The sequence below is a fragment of the Lepisma saccharinum genome, chromosome 14 (assembly GCF_977018435.1).
Source record: "Lepisma saccharinum chromosome 14, izLepSacc3.1, whole genome shotgun sequence".
NCBI classification, from domain to species: Eukaryota; Metazoa; Arthropoda; class Insecta; order Zygentoma; family Lepismatidae; genus Lepisma; species Lepisma saccharinum.
Genome location: NC_139242.1, coordinates 70,259,527 through 70,276,802, shown reverse-complemented (window position 1 = coordinate 70,276,802; position 17,276 = coordinate 70,259,527). Strand labels below are relative to the sequence as shown.

Here is a 17,276-nt window from a genome sequence, read left to right as displayed (position 1 = left end):
CATGTGATTAAAACATCACTTGTTACGTAAGGAGAAAGGGATCAATACATTCTGAAATCCAGTATCCTTGAATATACTGTATTGAAAAATCAAACCAATCTAAAATGCAAATTTGGTCACACGGAGAAAATAGAAAGATGTGGAGGTCATAATTCCAGTAGAAACATACCAAGACAAGCACTAGAGACTTTCTTGAGTTGAGACAGAGAACGAGATGGACCCGAGAAGAGATTAGGCTTGTTTTCCGAGACCCTTGTTCTCGTTACAAACTTTTCTGTGTTGTAACATTCCCATTGACTTTCAGTAAGATCGTTACAAGCTTGAAATGTGTTCGTGACTGTACGTGCTTACATATTTATATATACTATATAAGTCGTATATTTTGTTTATTGTAATTGAAAATTTGATTCATTATATTGGCAACTGATATATTACAGTACACGTGTTCAGCGTGGTTGTGCGCATAGGATTACCATTTGTGAGGTCTTGTAGCGTCGACACTAGATACCGAACACAGAAAACGTTATTATAAGGAATGTTTCTCTAGATGACATGTGTACGCTGTGAAAATATTTGTGTGTTTACAAGTTGTATAATATATACAACTTGTTATCGCGAAGATGAGGATTAGAGATTATATGATGAAGGAACACTCAGAAAAGAACACCCATGCCCAGGCCGGGATTCGAACCAGGCGTTGCTAACCACTCCGCCACGAAGATCGGCATCTGCGTTTTGTCTTACTAGTTTTTGATTGATTGAATTGCTTTATTTTACTTCGCTTCTTGTGCCACTTTTGGCTAATTTGCGAAGATGAGGATGAGTGATGATATAATGACATTGATGAATGGACACTCACAAACATCCATGCCCAGGCCAGGATTTGAACCCGGGACACCTGGCGTCGTAGTACTAGTTTTTGAGAATGACAAGGTGCCTATATATAAGTGGTTTATCAACTCAAATTTGGTATCTGATAATAGCTATTAGGATGCTACCCAAATTAATGTTAACAACTAACAATACATAGCCTACATATTTGGTAGGATCAACATATTTTCATCAGGATTAATCATTTAATTTTTAATAGAATAATATGAAGGTAATATTTTAAACCGAAAATATCAATGGTACCCATAGCGAGCAGAGCAACGTAATAAGAAGTAGGTAACGACGAAGAAATTATACTTTCTACTAGGGATGGGCCGATATCAAATTTTGGCCGATACCGATAAAGTAACGATATAAAATTTACCGATACCGATAACCGATATTCTACCGATCCGATATAAAATTAGAAATGGTCCTTGAAGAACCTGAAAGGTTAATTGACCTCCTTAATAAATGTGTGTTTTGAGGTGACTGCAATGAAAAAGAAATTGCATATTTAGACATTTACTTTTTTTAAATTAGGGCATTTAGATTATCCATAAAAATTACAACAAAATGGCAGAATTTTCCACTAAATTATCAGATATTTATCGATATATCGGATCGGTAAACTAATCGGTAATTTTACCGATAAACCGATACACCGATATGCCTATATCGGCCGATACCGATAGAGTACCGATTAATCGGTCCCATCCCTACTTTCTACTAAGGGAAAAAGTAAACCTATCACGCTACACATATTGACATTTCTTCCTTTTTTACCGATGCAGAAAAAACTAATCATCAAGCACTATTGAATTTACCTCAATAGTCCGAGAAGAAATGTAGCTGTAGCTAGAAGAATTTTTTTTAGCTAGCTATAGTAGCGAGCTACTTCCGACCACTGTATGTAGTATGTATATGTGTGTGTGATTTTTGTAGAGCAAGCGCTCTTTTCGACGTCCAATGATGCTCTTTTGTCTCACGCAATTCCTATGCAAATGGCGGTCGTTGACGCACTGGAATTCCAGCCACGCGAAGAATGGCGAAAGATTGTCGAACTCCACGTAAAGATGAGAGAAAGTTCCTGCCAAAATGTCTCGACCTCACGGCTAGTGGCTGTCTTGGGAAAGGCCAAAGAATCCATGAATTCTTATGTGCGAGGCTTCCATTCAGATTAGGGACATGTATATTCAAGATGTTTGCTAAGACGTAAGTAATAAGTACACACGAGATCATCGCATTATTCCTTTTAAAAATTTTTCTTCCGTGTCGTTTCTTACGAAATGCAAGCCAAAGTTAGTATTCTGCCCGAAGTAGCGATAATTTTTCTGGTCTCTTATGGGCAGTTACTTAGAGATGGTATCGAGATAAGACTTGCACTCGGATATAAGACATGTAGAGTTGTAAATGACTATTACATTTTCGGTCTCGTCTTGACTCTCAAAAGACGTGGTACAGTCACGGACACTTATGGGTTGTAACTCTTCATATCTCTCTCTCCCCCCTTTTATTTTCAGTAAGATCATTACAACCCAGAAGTATCCCTGACTATACAAACAGCATATGCATCGTGTCACTGACCAAACTTGACGTTTCGTTTACACATACACTCTGTTTTCAGGAGTCTGTGGAGCAAACGACCGAAAACGAGTCATCTGTGCAAGTAGTGACTCCAATGTGAGCCAACCAATGAACACGTAAGTTGCAAAGAGATTGCATGAAGGGAGAAACACGACCGAAGCTACCAGCCGTTTGCGGCAACGCTCACTGTTTCGCTCCACCCACTTGCTTCCTCCTCTTGCCTACTATTTTGCACAGCGTTGCTCCACACACTCCTGGGACAGACTGTAGGCACTAGTGGATTATCTTTGCAGTTACGATAGGACATGTAGCCTGTGACGTGTAATTTTTATCCTTAAATATTATAAAACGATAAAGGAGAGTGAAATATTGCAGTAAACTGAAATCGTACGTGCCATGCTTTTCATCAGCTGACTCCGTTTCTTTCAAAAGTGACGACGAGCTGTTGCTATTCAACATTATTTGTGTTTTCTTTTATTTTGCCACGCCTTTCTGACTCTTTAGGCCAATTGCGACGATGAAGATGAATGATAATTCAATAAACTGACGAGCAAACACTCACAAAGACACGCCGATCTGAATTCGAACCCAGAACCTTCAGCGGCGAGGTTGTAATGGTCACTCAACCACCGAACCGGTGCTCTTCTACAGTCGTTGTATAGTATGATGATGATGCTGATGAAAAAAAATCGGGTCTCACCGATGGCGCAGTGGTAGCGTTCTTGCCTTGTAAACAAGGGGTCTCGGGTTCGATACCCGGTGGAGGCACATGGCACGGTGGTTCGGATCCTACTTTAAACTGTAGGTCCAGTCCCCATTAGCCTTGCCGTGGACTTAAAACAACAATTCAATCATTCAATTCAATCGATAAAAAAAGCAATGTTATTTATTCTAGTTGAGTTGTACACTAATCTAATAAAGGTACAAACATGTAGTGAAGATTGAAGCAAATCCTACTGAAAGCTGGACATTTTTGCCTTTTCGTGCTCTTTGCGGATAATGTAGCGATAAATGCGAAGAGTTGGCACACTGATCAGGAGGCTACAGGATCACGCCACAGCAGACAAATATGTGTATTTATCTGTGCTATAGAGTAAACTGACAGCTCGTATTTTTATATTTGCAAACAATAGAGCGATTCTTCAGCTTATCACTTGCCTTCAAGACATGTCACAACATTTGAGATAAAGCATTTAAGCGTATTTTTTTATTATTTCCCGCGCAAACCGTTCCGAGTAAAACTCTGACCCGTTTCCTGCTTAGCAATACAGATTAATGGGAAGTTGGCTTTATGTTCCTTGAAACATGTTTTTGGTACGTATAATTATACTCATTGACGACCGAAGGGGGAGGCGGGCCATCCCGTGGAAAATGATTGTCAAACTACATTATTTTAATTATGTCACAGTAATTTCTGTTAATTATCAGAAGGGCGTTGCAGGAACATGTTAACTTCAAGCTGTTTTTATGAGGGGAAACACGCCTTGTTTGCCCAAATCCTTCGGATGTCCATGATTATACTGTTCCAAAGTTGTAGAGATCGGTAACGCACTTGCTTTGCATTTCTTGACAAACGACATTAGAATTATGTTGCCAACTGCCTATGTTTTTCCTCGAAAATAAAATTCAAATTCCCCAAACATTTATTTCAATTTTACAAAATTTTGCATAAAATTGAGCTGTCATTAGCAGTAGTGTATTTTCTGTTACCTGTATTTAAAATGCTATAATTCACGCCAGTACTCGTAATTCTTTCGGGCTTTAAATGCGTTGACGAAGATGAATAATAACTGAATGATATTGTTGGAAGGACAAACCAAGGTAGCAAGAAAGCATTTGGGAGTGAGCCATAAGAAGAATATAAATTACAATAATAAAGATTGAAGGTTTCTGGTTGTTACACAGAAGAAATTGAATGCCTTTAATATACGTGCGTACTGAAAAGATCCTTGCGACTATCACCTCATTCTTCCAAAAAATTCAACCATTCAAACATGAAGTTTTATCATGTTGTTACGGTGTTTAAATATTAAATATCTGGGTTACTTCAATCTTTATAATCCATTAGAGAGTTTTATGACTGCGTGTAAGATAACATGTTGTTTCTTCAATGTAATGGCATCTAAAGGACAAACGACCTCAAAATATAAGACTTCCTCCACCTTCTTTCCATGGTCTGCTGGAACTATTCATAAATTGAAACATGTGTCGTGATTCTGCTTTTCTTTACATATATATGCCAGCTCCGTGGCGGACTGGTTTAAGAATGTGCTGTGACGGAAGAGATTCCACGTTCGAATTATTTCTTCTGTTCATTATTCATCTTCATCGTCACGATTAAACCAAGAGGTGTAAAGCGACATAAACTAACCAAACATGAACTAGAATAGACACATATATAAACACTTTACTATGTCGCGTAACGTGTTTTATTTGATTTTTGTTATTTTGCGTCGCATTTCTTCCACTTTTGTTTAATCTGGACGATGAGCGATGATATTATGAAATTTATCTAGGGGCACTCGCAAGAACACACATACCCAGGCCGGGATTCGAACATGAGAGCCCTGGCGTCGTAGCGTGCTGTGATAACCACTCCACCACGAAGGTCGACGTCACATAACGTGTCATATCTTTTGATTAGCTGTTCTTAAGCCCGTTCATTGTCCTAGGGCCAGCGAATCGGTTTTCGAAATTTGATCTCCCTTCGAAAAACATCTATGATATTCCCAAATTTGGAAAATTACATCTGCTTAAAACTCCTAGAGTATTTACGTGAATCATCTTCGCTACGACACCAAGGGACCCGGATTCGAATCCAGGCCTGGGCATGGATGTTCTTTGTGAGTGCCTCTTCATTAATTTCATCATATCATACCCATCCTCATCTTCGAAAATAGCAAAAGTGGCAGAAAGACGAAGTAAAATAAAGCAAATCAATTGATCAATCACGTGACTCTTGGTTTGGTGCGCTGTCGCTGTTTTCTAGATATCCGCAATAGTTTAATAGCAACGAGTTATATATAGAAATATATATAGCTCTTTGTTTAATAGACACGAAGCTTTGGCGAATAGGAGCCAGGTTAGCTACGTAACTTGCCCCTGGCAGACCTGGAATATTCCATTGAAACGGTTCCTTTTCAAGCGAGATCTGCCCCAACTTGGTAGCCTAGGATAGGGGACTCTAATATTCAGCAAGTAGTAGATTCAAATAACATGCATACGTAAAAAAACATTAATTAACCTTTAAATAATTGCTCAGCTGTTCATTAAATACACTGAAAACCAACAGACATCAATTCCGATCTGTACAACGTTTAGAGAAACATTTTGTTGGCAAACTGTTACCACATAATTAAAATTGTTTTCGTTTGTAATGAATAGTTTCGAAAATGTAATTAAAATACTCAATTGTAATTCTGCCCGCCCTTTGGCCCTCCTTAAAGGTTAACTCTCTCCCCTCTAAATATGAACTCTATGTGACACTTGACCATTTTTAGAAGAGAATATGAAAAACAGAATAAATGTGCACGTATGACTGCGATTTCTGAATGTAATTGTAATTGTTTTAACAACTTGATATTATTATTATTATTGCCCAAAGTATTACAGGACATTAAATATATAATTTCTTTTCAGGCAACTAGGAAGGTGTCGAAGTGTGGATACTTGTTTGTGGCACCCGACTGGGACTTCTCAAACCCCCTCAATCGAACCAAGGTAAGACATTATTTCTTTTCCTATGTTATTAGTAGGCGAACCAAGAGATACGCATGTACAATATACATGCAACTTCTTGATGATCACGTCGTTGATTTATTTTCCAAACGTGCATAAGACGTAGATGTTAATTTCAACCATAGTTCAAAATTGACAACACTGTTTCATCAATTTGTAACACGTCGCACAATTGACCTCGGCTCAGATCGAAAGTAGCACCTGTATTCAAGTGAGTTAACATTAGAGGTACAGGAACTTCCACAAGTCATTAAAGATAAGGAGGTTGACTTGAGTTTACTGTTTGCTAATATTGACAGAACTTTATTTGCTGGAGTGGTACTGTCGATATGATTATTGTGTTCTTGTGTCTACAAGATAAAAGTAGCGCGATGACCGCGGAGTGCCTTTTGTAGAGCCTGTTGACAAAAGCACGTCACAAGGTTTTTTTACATAGTTGTTTTCTTAGTAGTAAAATGTTCAATATTCTTTCAAATGCAGTTTTAGTTTTCTCCCTTTGCTGTTCATATTGGTGGATCTTTATAGCTTCAGCTCAACCTCAAGATATTCGTTTTGTAGTACATAAGCGCAAAACGTTTGTTTTGGCTGCATTACCTCCGTGCCTTAGAGAATTTGGAAGACAACCGTGAACTTATCATTCTATATTGTGATTCTAAGTAGTTACATCACTTGGTTTTTCCTCTTGGAAAAAGGTATAAAGAAGTATAAATTGTTTAAAATTAGTGCAAAACGATGGAATGAGGCACAGAGCTTTGTCTGTTCCGGAATTGTACATGTTTTAAAAATTATCTTGGAAAAAAAATATTTTATGAATATCGCGTTTTTATTGGCAGTACTCGGCTATGGAAATTTTATTTTAAAAGTTGGGATCTATGCGGCCAGTCCTAAAATGAAACCCATATTTGAATATGTATTAACACGTGGAGGTTGAACTTTGTACCTTCCTTCCCCATTCAAGAACTTTCCTGCGGCCAACAAACGCCCTAACCCTTAATATTTTCACGCTAGGATGTTCATCCGGGTTTTTACAACATTCAGTCGATCAGAATTTTTCGTTTATCTCGCATTGTTCAGAACAGAACAGTTTGAAGAAAATGTTGCATATTATTTTATTATTATTTGCAGTAGGGCTATAGTTAAGCTTATCATTAATTTACTTTGTACTGATTCTACAAGGTGAGCCGCGGTAGCTCAGTCGTTAGTGCGTCTGACTGCCATGCGAGATAACCGGGTTCGATCCCCGGCGGGGTAAAGGTAAAAAGGTAAAGTACTCCCCTGTGCATAGCACCACGCCATGAAGGCGTGTAGGGGGTGTGGGGGTAACGCCCCATACTTTCTTGATCCGGTCGTGAGTGAGGGTGATGGGATCAGCATCATGCCCCAGCATTACCCCCCAGGGTTTCCCCCAGGTACCCATGTTATTCGACGCTGGGTGGACGCCGGGGCCGCTTCCATCGTTAGAAAAGTTCCCGGATTTGAACCGGCCGGGGATCGAACCCGGGACCTTTAGCATGGTAGTCAGACGCGTTACCGACTGAGCCACCGCGGCCACTTCGATCCCTGGCGGGGAGAACCGGGAATTTTTCCACCAGTTCAAGCAGCTCCGGCGCCCACCCAGCGTCGTATAAAGTGGGTACCTAGAGGGGGAGGCGGCCAGGGGCGTGGTGGTCATCACATCCCCCCCACCCTGGCTGTGATCAAGAATGTTTGGGGCCTTACCCCACAGCCCCTATACGCCTTAATGGCGTGGTGCATACAACAGGGGAGTACTTTACCTTTACTTTTATTGATTCTACAACTATAAAAAAAACAGCTTTCTGTCCTACGTACATTGTGTTAACCAATACAACATGCAAGTTGGCGATATTAGAATAAGTAAATCAAATACAACCAAATGAGTGTCTAAAATATCTCAGTATGTACAGTGAAATGCACAAGTATTGCCAGTCAAATTATCCATCACTATGTTTATTCTCTTTGTTTTACTCAATGAAAGCCGCAAGAGAGAAAAATTAACGAAAATAGTCGTGGACAATTTGCCGAGCAATACCTGTGCATTCCACTGTACATTGAGATCCATGAGTATTACCGTGCAAATTGTCCATCGCCATGTTCGTGCACTTTATTTCACCAAATAAGAGCTTCAAGAAAACTCAAAACAAGCTAACAACTTTGCTGAGCAATACTAGTGGATCCCACTGTACCTAGATAAGAATCTATTCTCTTCATAACACGTGAAAAAATTACACAGCGTGATGTTCATGTACTGATTTGTGGATAGGATAGATTAAAGAGAACTATAGGACGATGACGTGAGAATGATGGAAAAATCTGCCTAATATTCATTGAATTGCATGTGTATAAGGAACTGGAGTACATATTGCTCTAAGTGAGACATGCATGTATAGGACAAGACAAATGAGTTGATGAATTGATCTAGTGATTCGCGCTAACATCGGATTTTCTAACATCCGCAGCTGCAATAAGCTTTACAGAAAACCAGAGATGAAACTTGGTTGAGCGTGCAGGTGGCGAAATTTGCTGAGCCACTTGCCAGAAAACTGCGAATCCACAGGTGGCCGTGTGCTGCTGTGTCAGTCACCCCCCGCCCCACTTTCTATGACCTCCTTCAGTCTGATCAAGTCGAGACGACCTTCGGGACGTCACCAACGAAGGTGCAACTTTTCTCGACGTTATCCACTCCATTCCAGCAGTGTTGCCAACTGCTTAACACAAAACTACGATATGCAATTCTTTTAAAAGTGTTTATAAAGAAGCAAACATATGATTCAACCATACCTTAATGATCCTAATTAATTATACATTACATTATGTATTAATCGTTCACGGTGCGTAAGTAGCGGATTAATATGCACTAAACATTCTAAAATAGTTAGGCATTGACACGTAAAGCAAATTTCTAACCAGTGGTATTTTTTTTCCTGGAACCAAGTATGGAGAAAAGGGTTTCAAATGCATATTATTATCATGTATGTGCGGTTTAAAACTATAGGTTGGCAACACTGGAGTTGTCTTTTTCTTGATCTCTTCGTTGCATGGGGGAGTGAAAAGTAACAAAAAAAGAGGGTACGCATATTATTGGAATGCAAACATACTCATCCTTTGCCCCTTCCTCCGCCCACTTCTCAGGAAATGCATTGTGGGAAATCACAGGAAGTGGGTTATTTCCTTTTTTTCTTGGTCGAATCGAAGTCTGGAAAGGGAGAAGTAAAAGTTCCATTCAAGCTTGGCCAATTACCGTAATAGCACGGTGGGAAATTACGCCACGATACGAATTGCAAGGGAAATAAAGGATAATTGGGACCCTACGCCGTACCTTCACCCGCCCAGCCTTTCCAAGCTTTCTCTGAGGGACAAGGCAGACATCGGTTCGTTAGTTCGAATGTTATCTCAAATTCCAGATCACATCGTCGTGAAGTTTGTTGTTATTGTTCGAGATATTTCGTCTCCAATGCTTCCAGGAGGTGCACAATGCTAAGTTTGCCATCCTTTTAATTCCTGCAACGGCGAATTGACCACAGACAACTATTGCTAGACCGGACAAAATTAGTTCAAAATCAAAGCAGTTGGATCTTGCTTCCGCGGACGATGTAAAGATGGCGCTGAATAGATGCTCGTAGTGATTGGAGAGATGGTGAAAATGGCAGTAGAAGAACTTACTTGGCTGCAATGTAACTATCATATTGCCGCATATTCTGTGTCTTCAAGTTGATCAATGGCTGCTGTACCCACATACTGTTGTACAACGCAGTGGCGTATCCTCCCATGTTATCAACTGTTTTCACATTGCCGGCAATTTTTGAAGTTGTATGACTTCTGTAATTATTTTATTTGCTAAAATGAAAGAACTATTTTCAGTGCAGCGATAAAATTGATTATATTCCAACATTAGCGTCCCCATAAAGTTTTGTAGGAGAAGTCAGACTGTTGACATAATAATAATAATTAAACAACAATTTATTATTATCCTTGGGGAGACTTTTATTCGAGCCACCATATATTTATTATTTTTATTATCATTATTCTTTTCTTTTCATACAGTTAATCTACTGAAATTCAAGGTTACTCTGTTTTGTTATTAACGTTTAGACCCCCCGGTCAAAAAACCTTTGAAGGCGAACTCCGACATAAAAATATATATATTTTTTTAATTTTGAAAAAGCATGGAACCTTGGATTAAATGGTAGAATGTGGAAACACTAAGTTCTAACTTTGTTAATACATTTTAGTCAAATTTCTCAACCTGACGCATTTGTACAGGCTATTCTGTTGGATGACTAACTGAAATTGTTTCTCTTGTCGACTATAAAAATAAAAAGCCACGATGTTAATTTGCTTTGTCGACTCGCCTTTGCGACATCTTTGTTTGCTAACACTTGCATCACCTGTCGATAAACATATACTTTTTTCTTTACATCAACCCTGTGATCACTAACAGCTGAGTTATTCTGTTTGGTTTTAAATCTTGTTTAGTTTTACTCCCACTTTTCTTAACCACGTATTCCGAAGCAAAATTGTAGATGATTCGGAATATTTGATTTCGTGCCGCAAACCACGATGAAACTGAAATGCTCGTAGCACAATATCTTTAGCGTAGCAAGAGCAAAATTCCTAAATGAATACTTTTTCTCACGAAAGGAGACCAATAGGAAATCCAGAAAATACCAGTGCAGGACATAGAATATGCAATTATGTAGACGTGGTCAAATTTTTGTCCGAAGCGTGCTGCTTCGTGTATTGTATATGTCCCGGTTCGGTATCAACAACCTACATACATGTTGGCAGTGGATACGCCCCCTTTAGTTCCAATTTCGTCCGCCGCAAGCGCTAAAGAACGTCTAGCTTGATCACTCGAGTGCCCGGAGGATTAGCTTTCTCTTGGAGAGTCGAGGGAAGTGTTGCCAACGGTGATTAATTTCTTTTCATATAAAGGCGTGCATCCATGAACATGGATTCAAGAACGAACTTTGGGTGTAACATTGACTTTGTCATTCATTAGGTAGCTTACGATCCACTAGAAGCTAGATTCGACAAAAATGTAACCGTGGATGACAAGTTGAACATTTTGTTGTTGTTTTTGCCTTGTGGTTGCAGAACACTTTTCGCTGTACAGAGATGGCCACAGTTACGAAGACCCAAAGAAGGACTTCAGAATAACGTAAGCATACAAGACAGTTAATAAAGAAGAAGAAAAAAGATTTCGTAAATATTATTCCGACCCTGAAACCTACACAGTTCTCAGTGATAGTAGGTGTAGCAACTGCAAAGACAGTCGCCATTAATTGTTATGAAAACATACTGTGGGGCATGTTCGTCATCTGTTTGATATGTTAATTCGTGCGAACTATTGGTATATCACTACCCGGAACTCAGCGAGACATTTGACGGACACATGGAGCTAACAGATGCTGCTTCGAGCAATGTACGCCATCTTGATTTGCTAGTCTGTTCGTGTAAATCATTAAACGATATCGAAAAACCTGTAGATATCTCAGGGAGTATGATCTCTAGAGAGATCACACAGAATGTCCAAATCGTAAAATCGATCTCTACATTTCGGGAATTAAACTGTTTTTTTCGTATTTGGTCCATTTTAGCAAATCTCTTCTATGAGAATATAAATGGTGATTGCATAAACTTGTAGCGACATCCTGAGTTGACTATTCAACGTACTCGGCCATCGAGGTGGCAATAGAACATAGAAAATTCATTATTCTTCATGTAAATTATTAGACGTGTCAGTCAGGTCACCATTTGAGCTATGAGAAGATGTTGCATTAACGATCAATACCAAAAGAAATATAGAATTAGCACCTAAAAATAGTTGTAGTTGACAACTAAAAAGGTTGCTCTCATTTATTTTTTTCCCACCCCTAACTGTTTTATTGAAACCACATCATTAGTTGATATGCAATGCAAGGATATAAATGACCAAGTCGACTGTACTTACAGTTTTATAATAACGCATTGACATTGTTAATTGGCATCCATGGAATAAATCTTGATTGCGCCTTACACGCAAACGAAAATTCAAGCTTTTTAAATTATGAATTTCGTGTTAATACGAGGATCAATCAAAAAATAAGTTGCACTTACTCATTGCCGGAAAGAGACATTTTGAAGCAAGTGGTTGGGAACACTTCACAGTTCCCTTGAAAACGTGGAGTAACGGTTGCGCCGTGGCTGTAAGGGATCGAACGTTATCAGTGATGAACATGTCACGTCAGTTGGATGTGTGTATGTAGAAATGTATAGCCTATTTGGCAGTGTACTTTTATTTAAATACAAGAACTGTCCTCCAAATACTATTTTTTTCATGCTAATGCAACTAACTTTTGACTGAACCTCGTATTATAAATAAAAACTTAATTACGACTGAACTACATGACCTCCTAAATTTTAGGCACTGTAGCTGAACTGTGAAGTTACATGCCAGGGCTTGTTTCTTTCTTCACTTGTGCACGTTTTGTGGATACAAGAAATACAAGATAATTTGTACATAACTCAACATTCTCTAACAGCTGTAGATCTTTTTTTTTTTTGCCGGACCTGTTGCCATGGAAAATTGTTTCTCGTGTTTGATAAATATTTTCTTGTTATTTCCAGAAATTTGAATTTCGGGTAGAGACTGATGTTCACATGTGCGATCAGGAATATCTTTTTTATTTTCATTGTTCGTAGTGAAATAGCTCCGGCTATTCATTGGATGACGCGTGGTCAGCGAATCGGGTCCCGGGGCCACTGTTACAGCTCTACCAAGAGGAGAATAACCATCTGACGCTGCAGTCGAGTTTTCAATCTTATTCAATGTTTTTATCATAATGAAATGAGAAACTGTACACAACGAAAGCACATACGTAATGGTCAACGTTGTTATGACAACGAAGCAAGAGATGGAAGATATATAGATTTAAATATAGCAACATGGTCACTCGGACACAAGCGAAGGGATACATTTTCGTTTGCGATGACTGCGAGAGGAATGAACAAATGACTGTTCACTTTATACGCGAGTTTGCCCCCGTCTTTCTCATCTGGGTTATAATATATATTATGTTCTTCTCCGTGGCCGAGTGGTTAACACATCGCGCTACGACGCCAAGAGGTCCCGGGTTAGAATTCCGGCCTGGGCATGGGTGTTTGTGAGTGTCCGTTCATAAATTTCATCATATCATCACGCATCCCCATCTTCGCAATTAGCCAAAAGAGGCAGAAAAGCGAAGTAAAATCAATTTGGTTCCAACCCGAAACCGTTCGCAGTACTGCACGGGAGGTCTGATCAAACACAGTAGCCTTTACGTTTTCTGGCATGTGGCTATATTTAATATTATTGTCTGGATACGTAAATGAGGCGAATTGGGCATACTTGACAAGTACTTCACGTAATTTTGCCATTGATTAATACACTGAATATAAAGCTCCTTAAATGCCATTCGACTCAGATATCTCTTTCCCACAAATGCGAAAAATTAGCAATATGAAATAAAATTCGCCGCAAACCGAGTTCAGTCCGGTCCGGAATAGCCACTCGGGAGCAATGACCCTCTACTAACTCCATCTGGTTGACCGGTTCAAAACTCCTTTCCTTCCTTCCGCTTGTCCACAGGCTACAACCTCGCTGAGACGAAGATGAAGAGATTGATTTCCCCCGCCCCCGTCCTTATTTTTATCCAGCAAGAGTCGGTGCCTTCATGTACCGCTTGTCGAGCTGAGGTACGTGCCTGGCTACTCGTGAGCGATCAAATTCCGAGGTAATAACACTTCCCGGTCGAGATGCGTTTGTTAGGTCAGGTTTTATCAGCTGGGAAGAAACGTTATTTGTCCATATTTGGTTACACCGGAGCTCGATCGGTCTGCAGCCCAAGGCAGGAATTACTTAGAGCCCAACGACCTTATCTTTTTCCAGATGAGTGTTTTGTAATTGAATAAAAAAAACTGCTTAAAATTGAAAGTACTGTTTATAACCGTAAGGTTTGTTTATAAATAGCTATAAAAAGTTTAAAAATGAAGGAGAATGTATTTAATTGAAAGGTTTGTATACACATGTAAAAATCGTTGTAGTAATTGAAAGCATTTTGAATAATTAAAAAATCAAAAGGATTGATTACAATTAGAAGATTTGTACTTCAAACAACTGATTACCGAGCTTGAAAGTAATCGGAAGTTGTTTTTCAAAGGGTGAAGAATTCAAGTTCAAATCTGGATGATACTTTTTTCAATTCAAAACACGTTACGACTCCTACACATTAGTATATTTCAACATTTTGTTATAAATTTATCTTAAGTTAACTTAATGAAAGCTCTTTGCTACACGTTCTCTCTATGCAAGTGAGATCCGAACCACTGAGTGTAGAGGATATATGTATATCCAAATATTAAAAAACAAAAACATCGTGAACAGTGAGAGATAAAGTTAGGCTTTTTAATATTTGCTTCTGCCATTAATGTCTGTCGCGCGTTGCAAACTAACGTATTTTCTTGATTTCTGATAGTATTTATATTTGAAATAATTGTGAAAGCATTGCGTATTTTCTGAAGTTTCCTCAATGTTAGAAGAATGTATAACGATCTTGACCACTCGCCTATTGAAGTCATTAAAATCTCCATGATAGCAATTAACGCAGCAGTAACAATATGTGACATAATATTAATAGAAGCATGTATTTGTTCATTATCCATACGTACTTTTGTATTTGAAGTTCTAACATTGATAAATGCTTGGTTATAAATGCCGATATACAATGACTAAATTTGTACAGGCGGGTCCCCTCGCAATTAGTTAAAGGACCAAACAGTTCGCAGTTTTATGCAATTAAGTTCCCATATGTGCGTTGCACCTACAACTCACGTCACACGAATACACCCAAAATTACAGAAGACAAAAAAAGTGTCGCCATTTTTTATAATTTTCTAACAAATAACCATCTTGTGACGAAATCGCAAACTATTTTCCCTTCTCCTTCCGTGACTCCTGATGCGTTTCCAAGGATCTCGGTTACAGTCACAGATATCACAACTGCGTTATCGAGTTTGCCACGTGGATCATATCTCACAAGTGAAGCATAAATGCTCTTTTCCTTTCTTTTTTTATTATTTATATTCCACTGCATTACTAAATAGAGCGCGAATTATTCTCACGATGCAACATGAAATTCTCTCGGCCACAATCACTGATCATGGAAAAGTAACATGAGAAGAGTTGTTATTCGAGACAGTGGGAAATTTCGGCCGCCGCACTTGAGTTCTAAGCAGCTGAATAGGAGGACCTTGTGCAGCGTTGGAAGTATTTCAACGTGCAAAGTAATTTGTCCTTTTATAATTGGCAAGAACAGCTACAGGCGGAATTTCACCTATGAATAAGGAATTTCAATTTTAATTCCTAACATTAAATATAGCTATAGCATGTAAGTATGTAGCAGTGTTCGGAAAGTTCCTTTTTAAAGATAACTTGGTTACAGTTACAATTACACGTACTTTAAAAGTAAAGGTGCAGTCAACGGCTAAAATAATATAGGCAAATTGTCCAACGCTATTTTCATTACTTTTTATTCTACACCCTGTGTTGTTTTAAGGAGTAAAATTATGTTGGTTCGAAGCAGGTATTGCCCTCTGCTTATTGGCGTCTTTATTTCAATTCATTATCATCACATTGTGTACTGCAGGCAGAATGAGAATGGTGATGGACAATTCGCCTACTGTTTCTTTTGCAGTTGGGTGTACTTTTTCCTGGAAATTTTTATGGTTCTAGTACATGATGTTGATTGATTTCCTTTATTTTACTTTGCTTCTTGTGCCACTTTTGGCTAATTTGCGAAGATGGGGACAAGTGATGATGTGATGAAATTGATGAATAAACTCACAAACATCCATGCCCAGGCCAGGATTATAACCTGGGACTCCTGGGGTCGTAGCGCGATGAGCTAACCACTCCGCCACGGTGGCCGGCTGGTACGTAATGTATGTTTTTCTATATTTATATTATTACAACAAGTAAATGATGGAACAAGGAGCCAGCTTCCCCTCAGTGATAAATAATTTATTTTACTCTCTCTGTATAAGCGCCCCTTTCACCTTGGTATCCAGAGAAGACACATAGTTCGAAACAGAGTTGCCAAATATAGCTCTTCCCCACGTTACAAATTTTGGGGCCGTCGACCCACTGTACCCCCTCGAGAATTACGTTGTTTTTTGTTTTTTTTAACTTCTATTCCGGATTACTATCATTGTAAGTGCGATATGTTCCTGAAATATATAATTTATGTCATGTTAAGCTAATCGAATTCAGGTGCTTCGTTAGACCATTTGGTACTTAGTAGAGAATATTTTAACCAATTTCAGCCATATTCATTATATTTTCGCATTTTGAGGGTATAAATAAATTTATTTTACCGCAGCCATTTCCACAATGGAGTAAATTTGCTTCTTTTGTTTCAATTTCTCTACGTACAATACTTTGTTGGCTGACAATAGCTATTATCATTTACATTTGCACAATGTAGTCATTGTGAATTACAACTCGGAGCTCAGAAAGTGAAGTAACAAGAAGTATGTGAACATATCCTAATATACGTTTTACTTGTTTTTTAATCTTACATAAATAGTTCACCCCATGAAGAAAAGACACTAGAAACGTATATTGTTGAAAGGGAGTTTTTTTAGGGCATATTTATAAACATTTTAGTTCACAGGTACATGTTCTATTTTGCATCTTTTAGCCAAGCCCTAATATTAACTTCAATAAGATTTGAAATGGTAAGCACTTGGACGTTAGGTAGAGGGGACAGTCGACATACTTATGGTAATTGTGGACATATTGTGTGAATTAGGTATCTCGGATCATTTGGTTTGGTTTTGAAGTCCACCTTTTGCACAGAAAGTCTAGTCGGGACTGGACCTAAAGTTTAAAGTGGAATCCGAACTATTATGGACCTCCACCGAGTATCGAACCTGTGACCCCTTGATTACAAGGCGAGTACTTTACCACCACTTCATCGGGGATGCCTTTAGGTATCTCTCAGCAGGGGTTAATCCAAAATTTTCCGTCTGGGTTAGTGTAAATT

At 38.7% G+C, this 17,276-nt stretch overlaps 1 protein-coding gene across 1 annotated transcript in view; it reads left to right on the top strand.

The window, feature by feature from the left end:
- Window positions 1-17,276, top strand: part of osp (myosin phosphatase Rho interacting protein outspread) — a 209,938-nt gene that overhangs the window by 73,099 nt on the left and 119,563 nt on the right. The window contains exon 2 of the mRNA XM_083134807.1: window positions 6,097-6,177. Coding sequence (XP_082990933.1) covers window positions 6,097-6,177 — 81 coding nt within the window. The remainder of the gene's footprint in view (window positions 1-6,096; window positions 6,178-17,276) is intronic.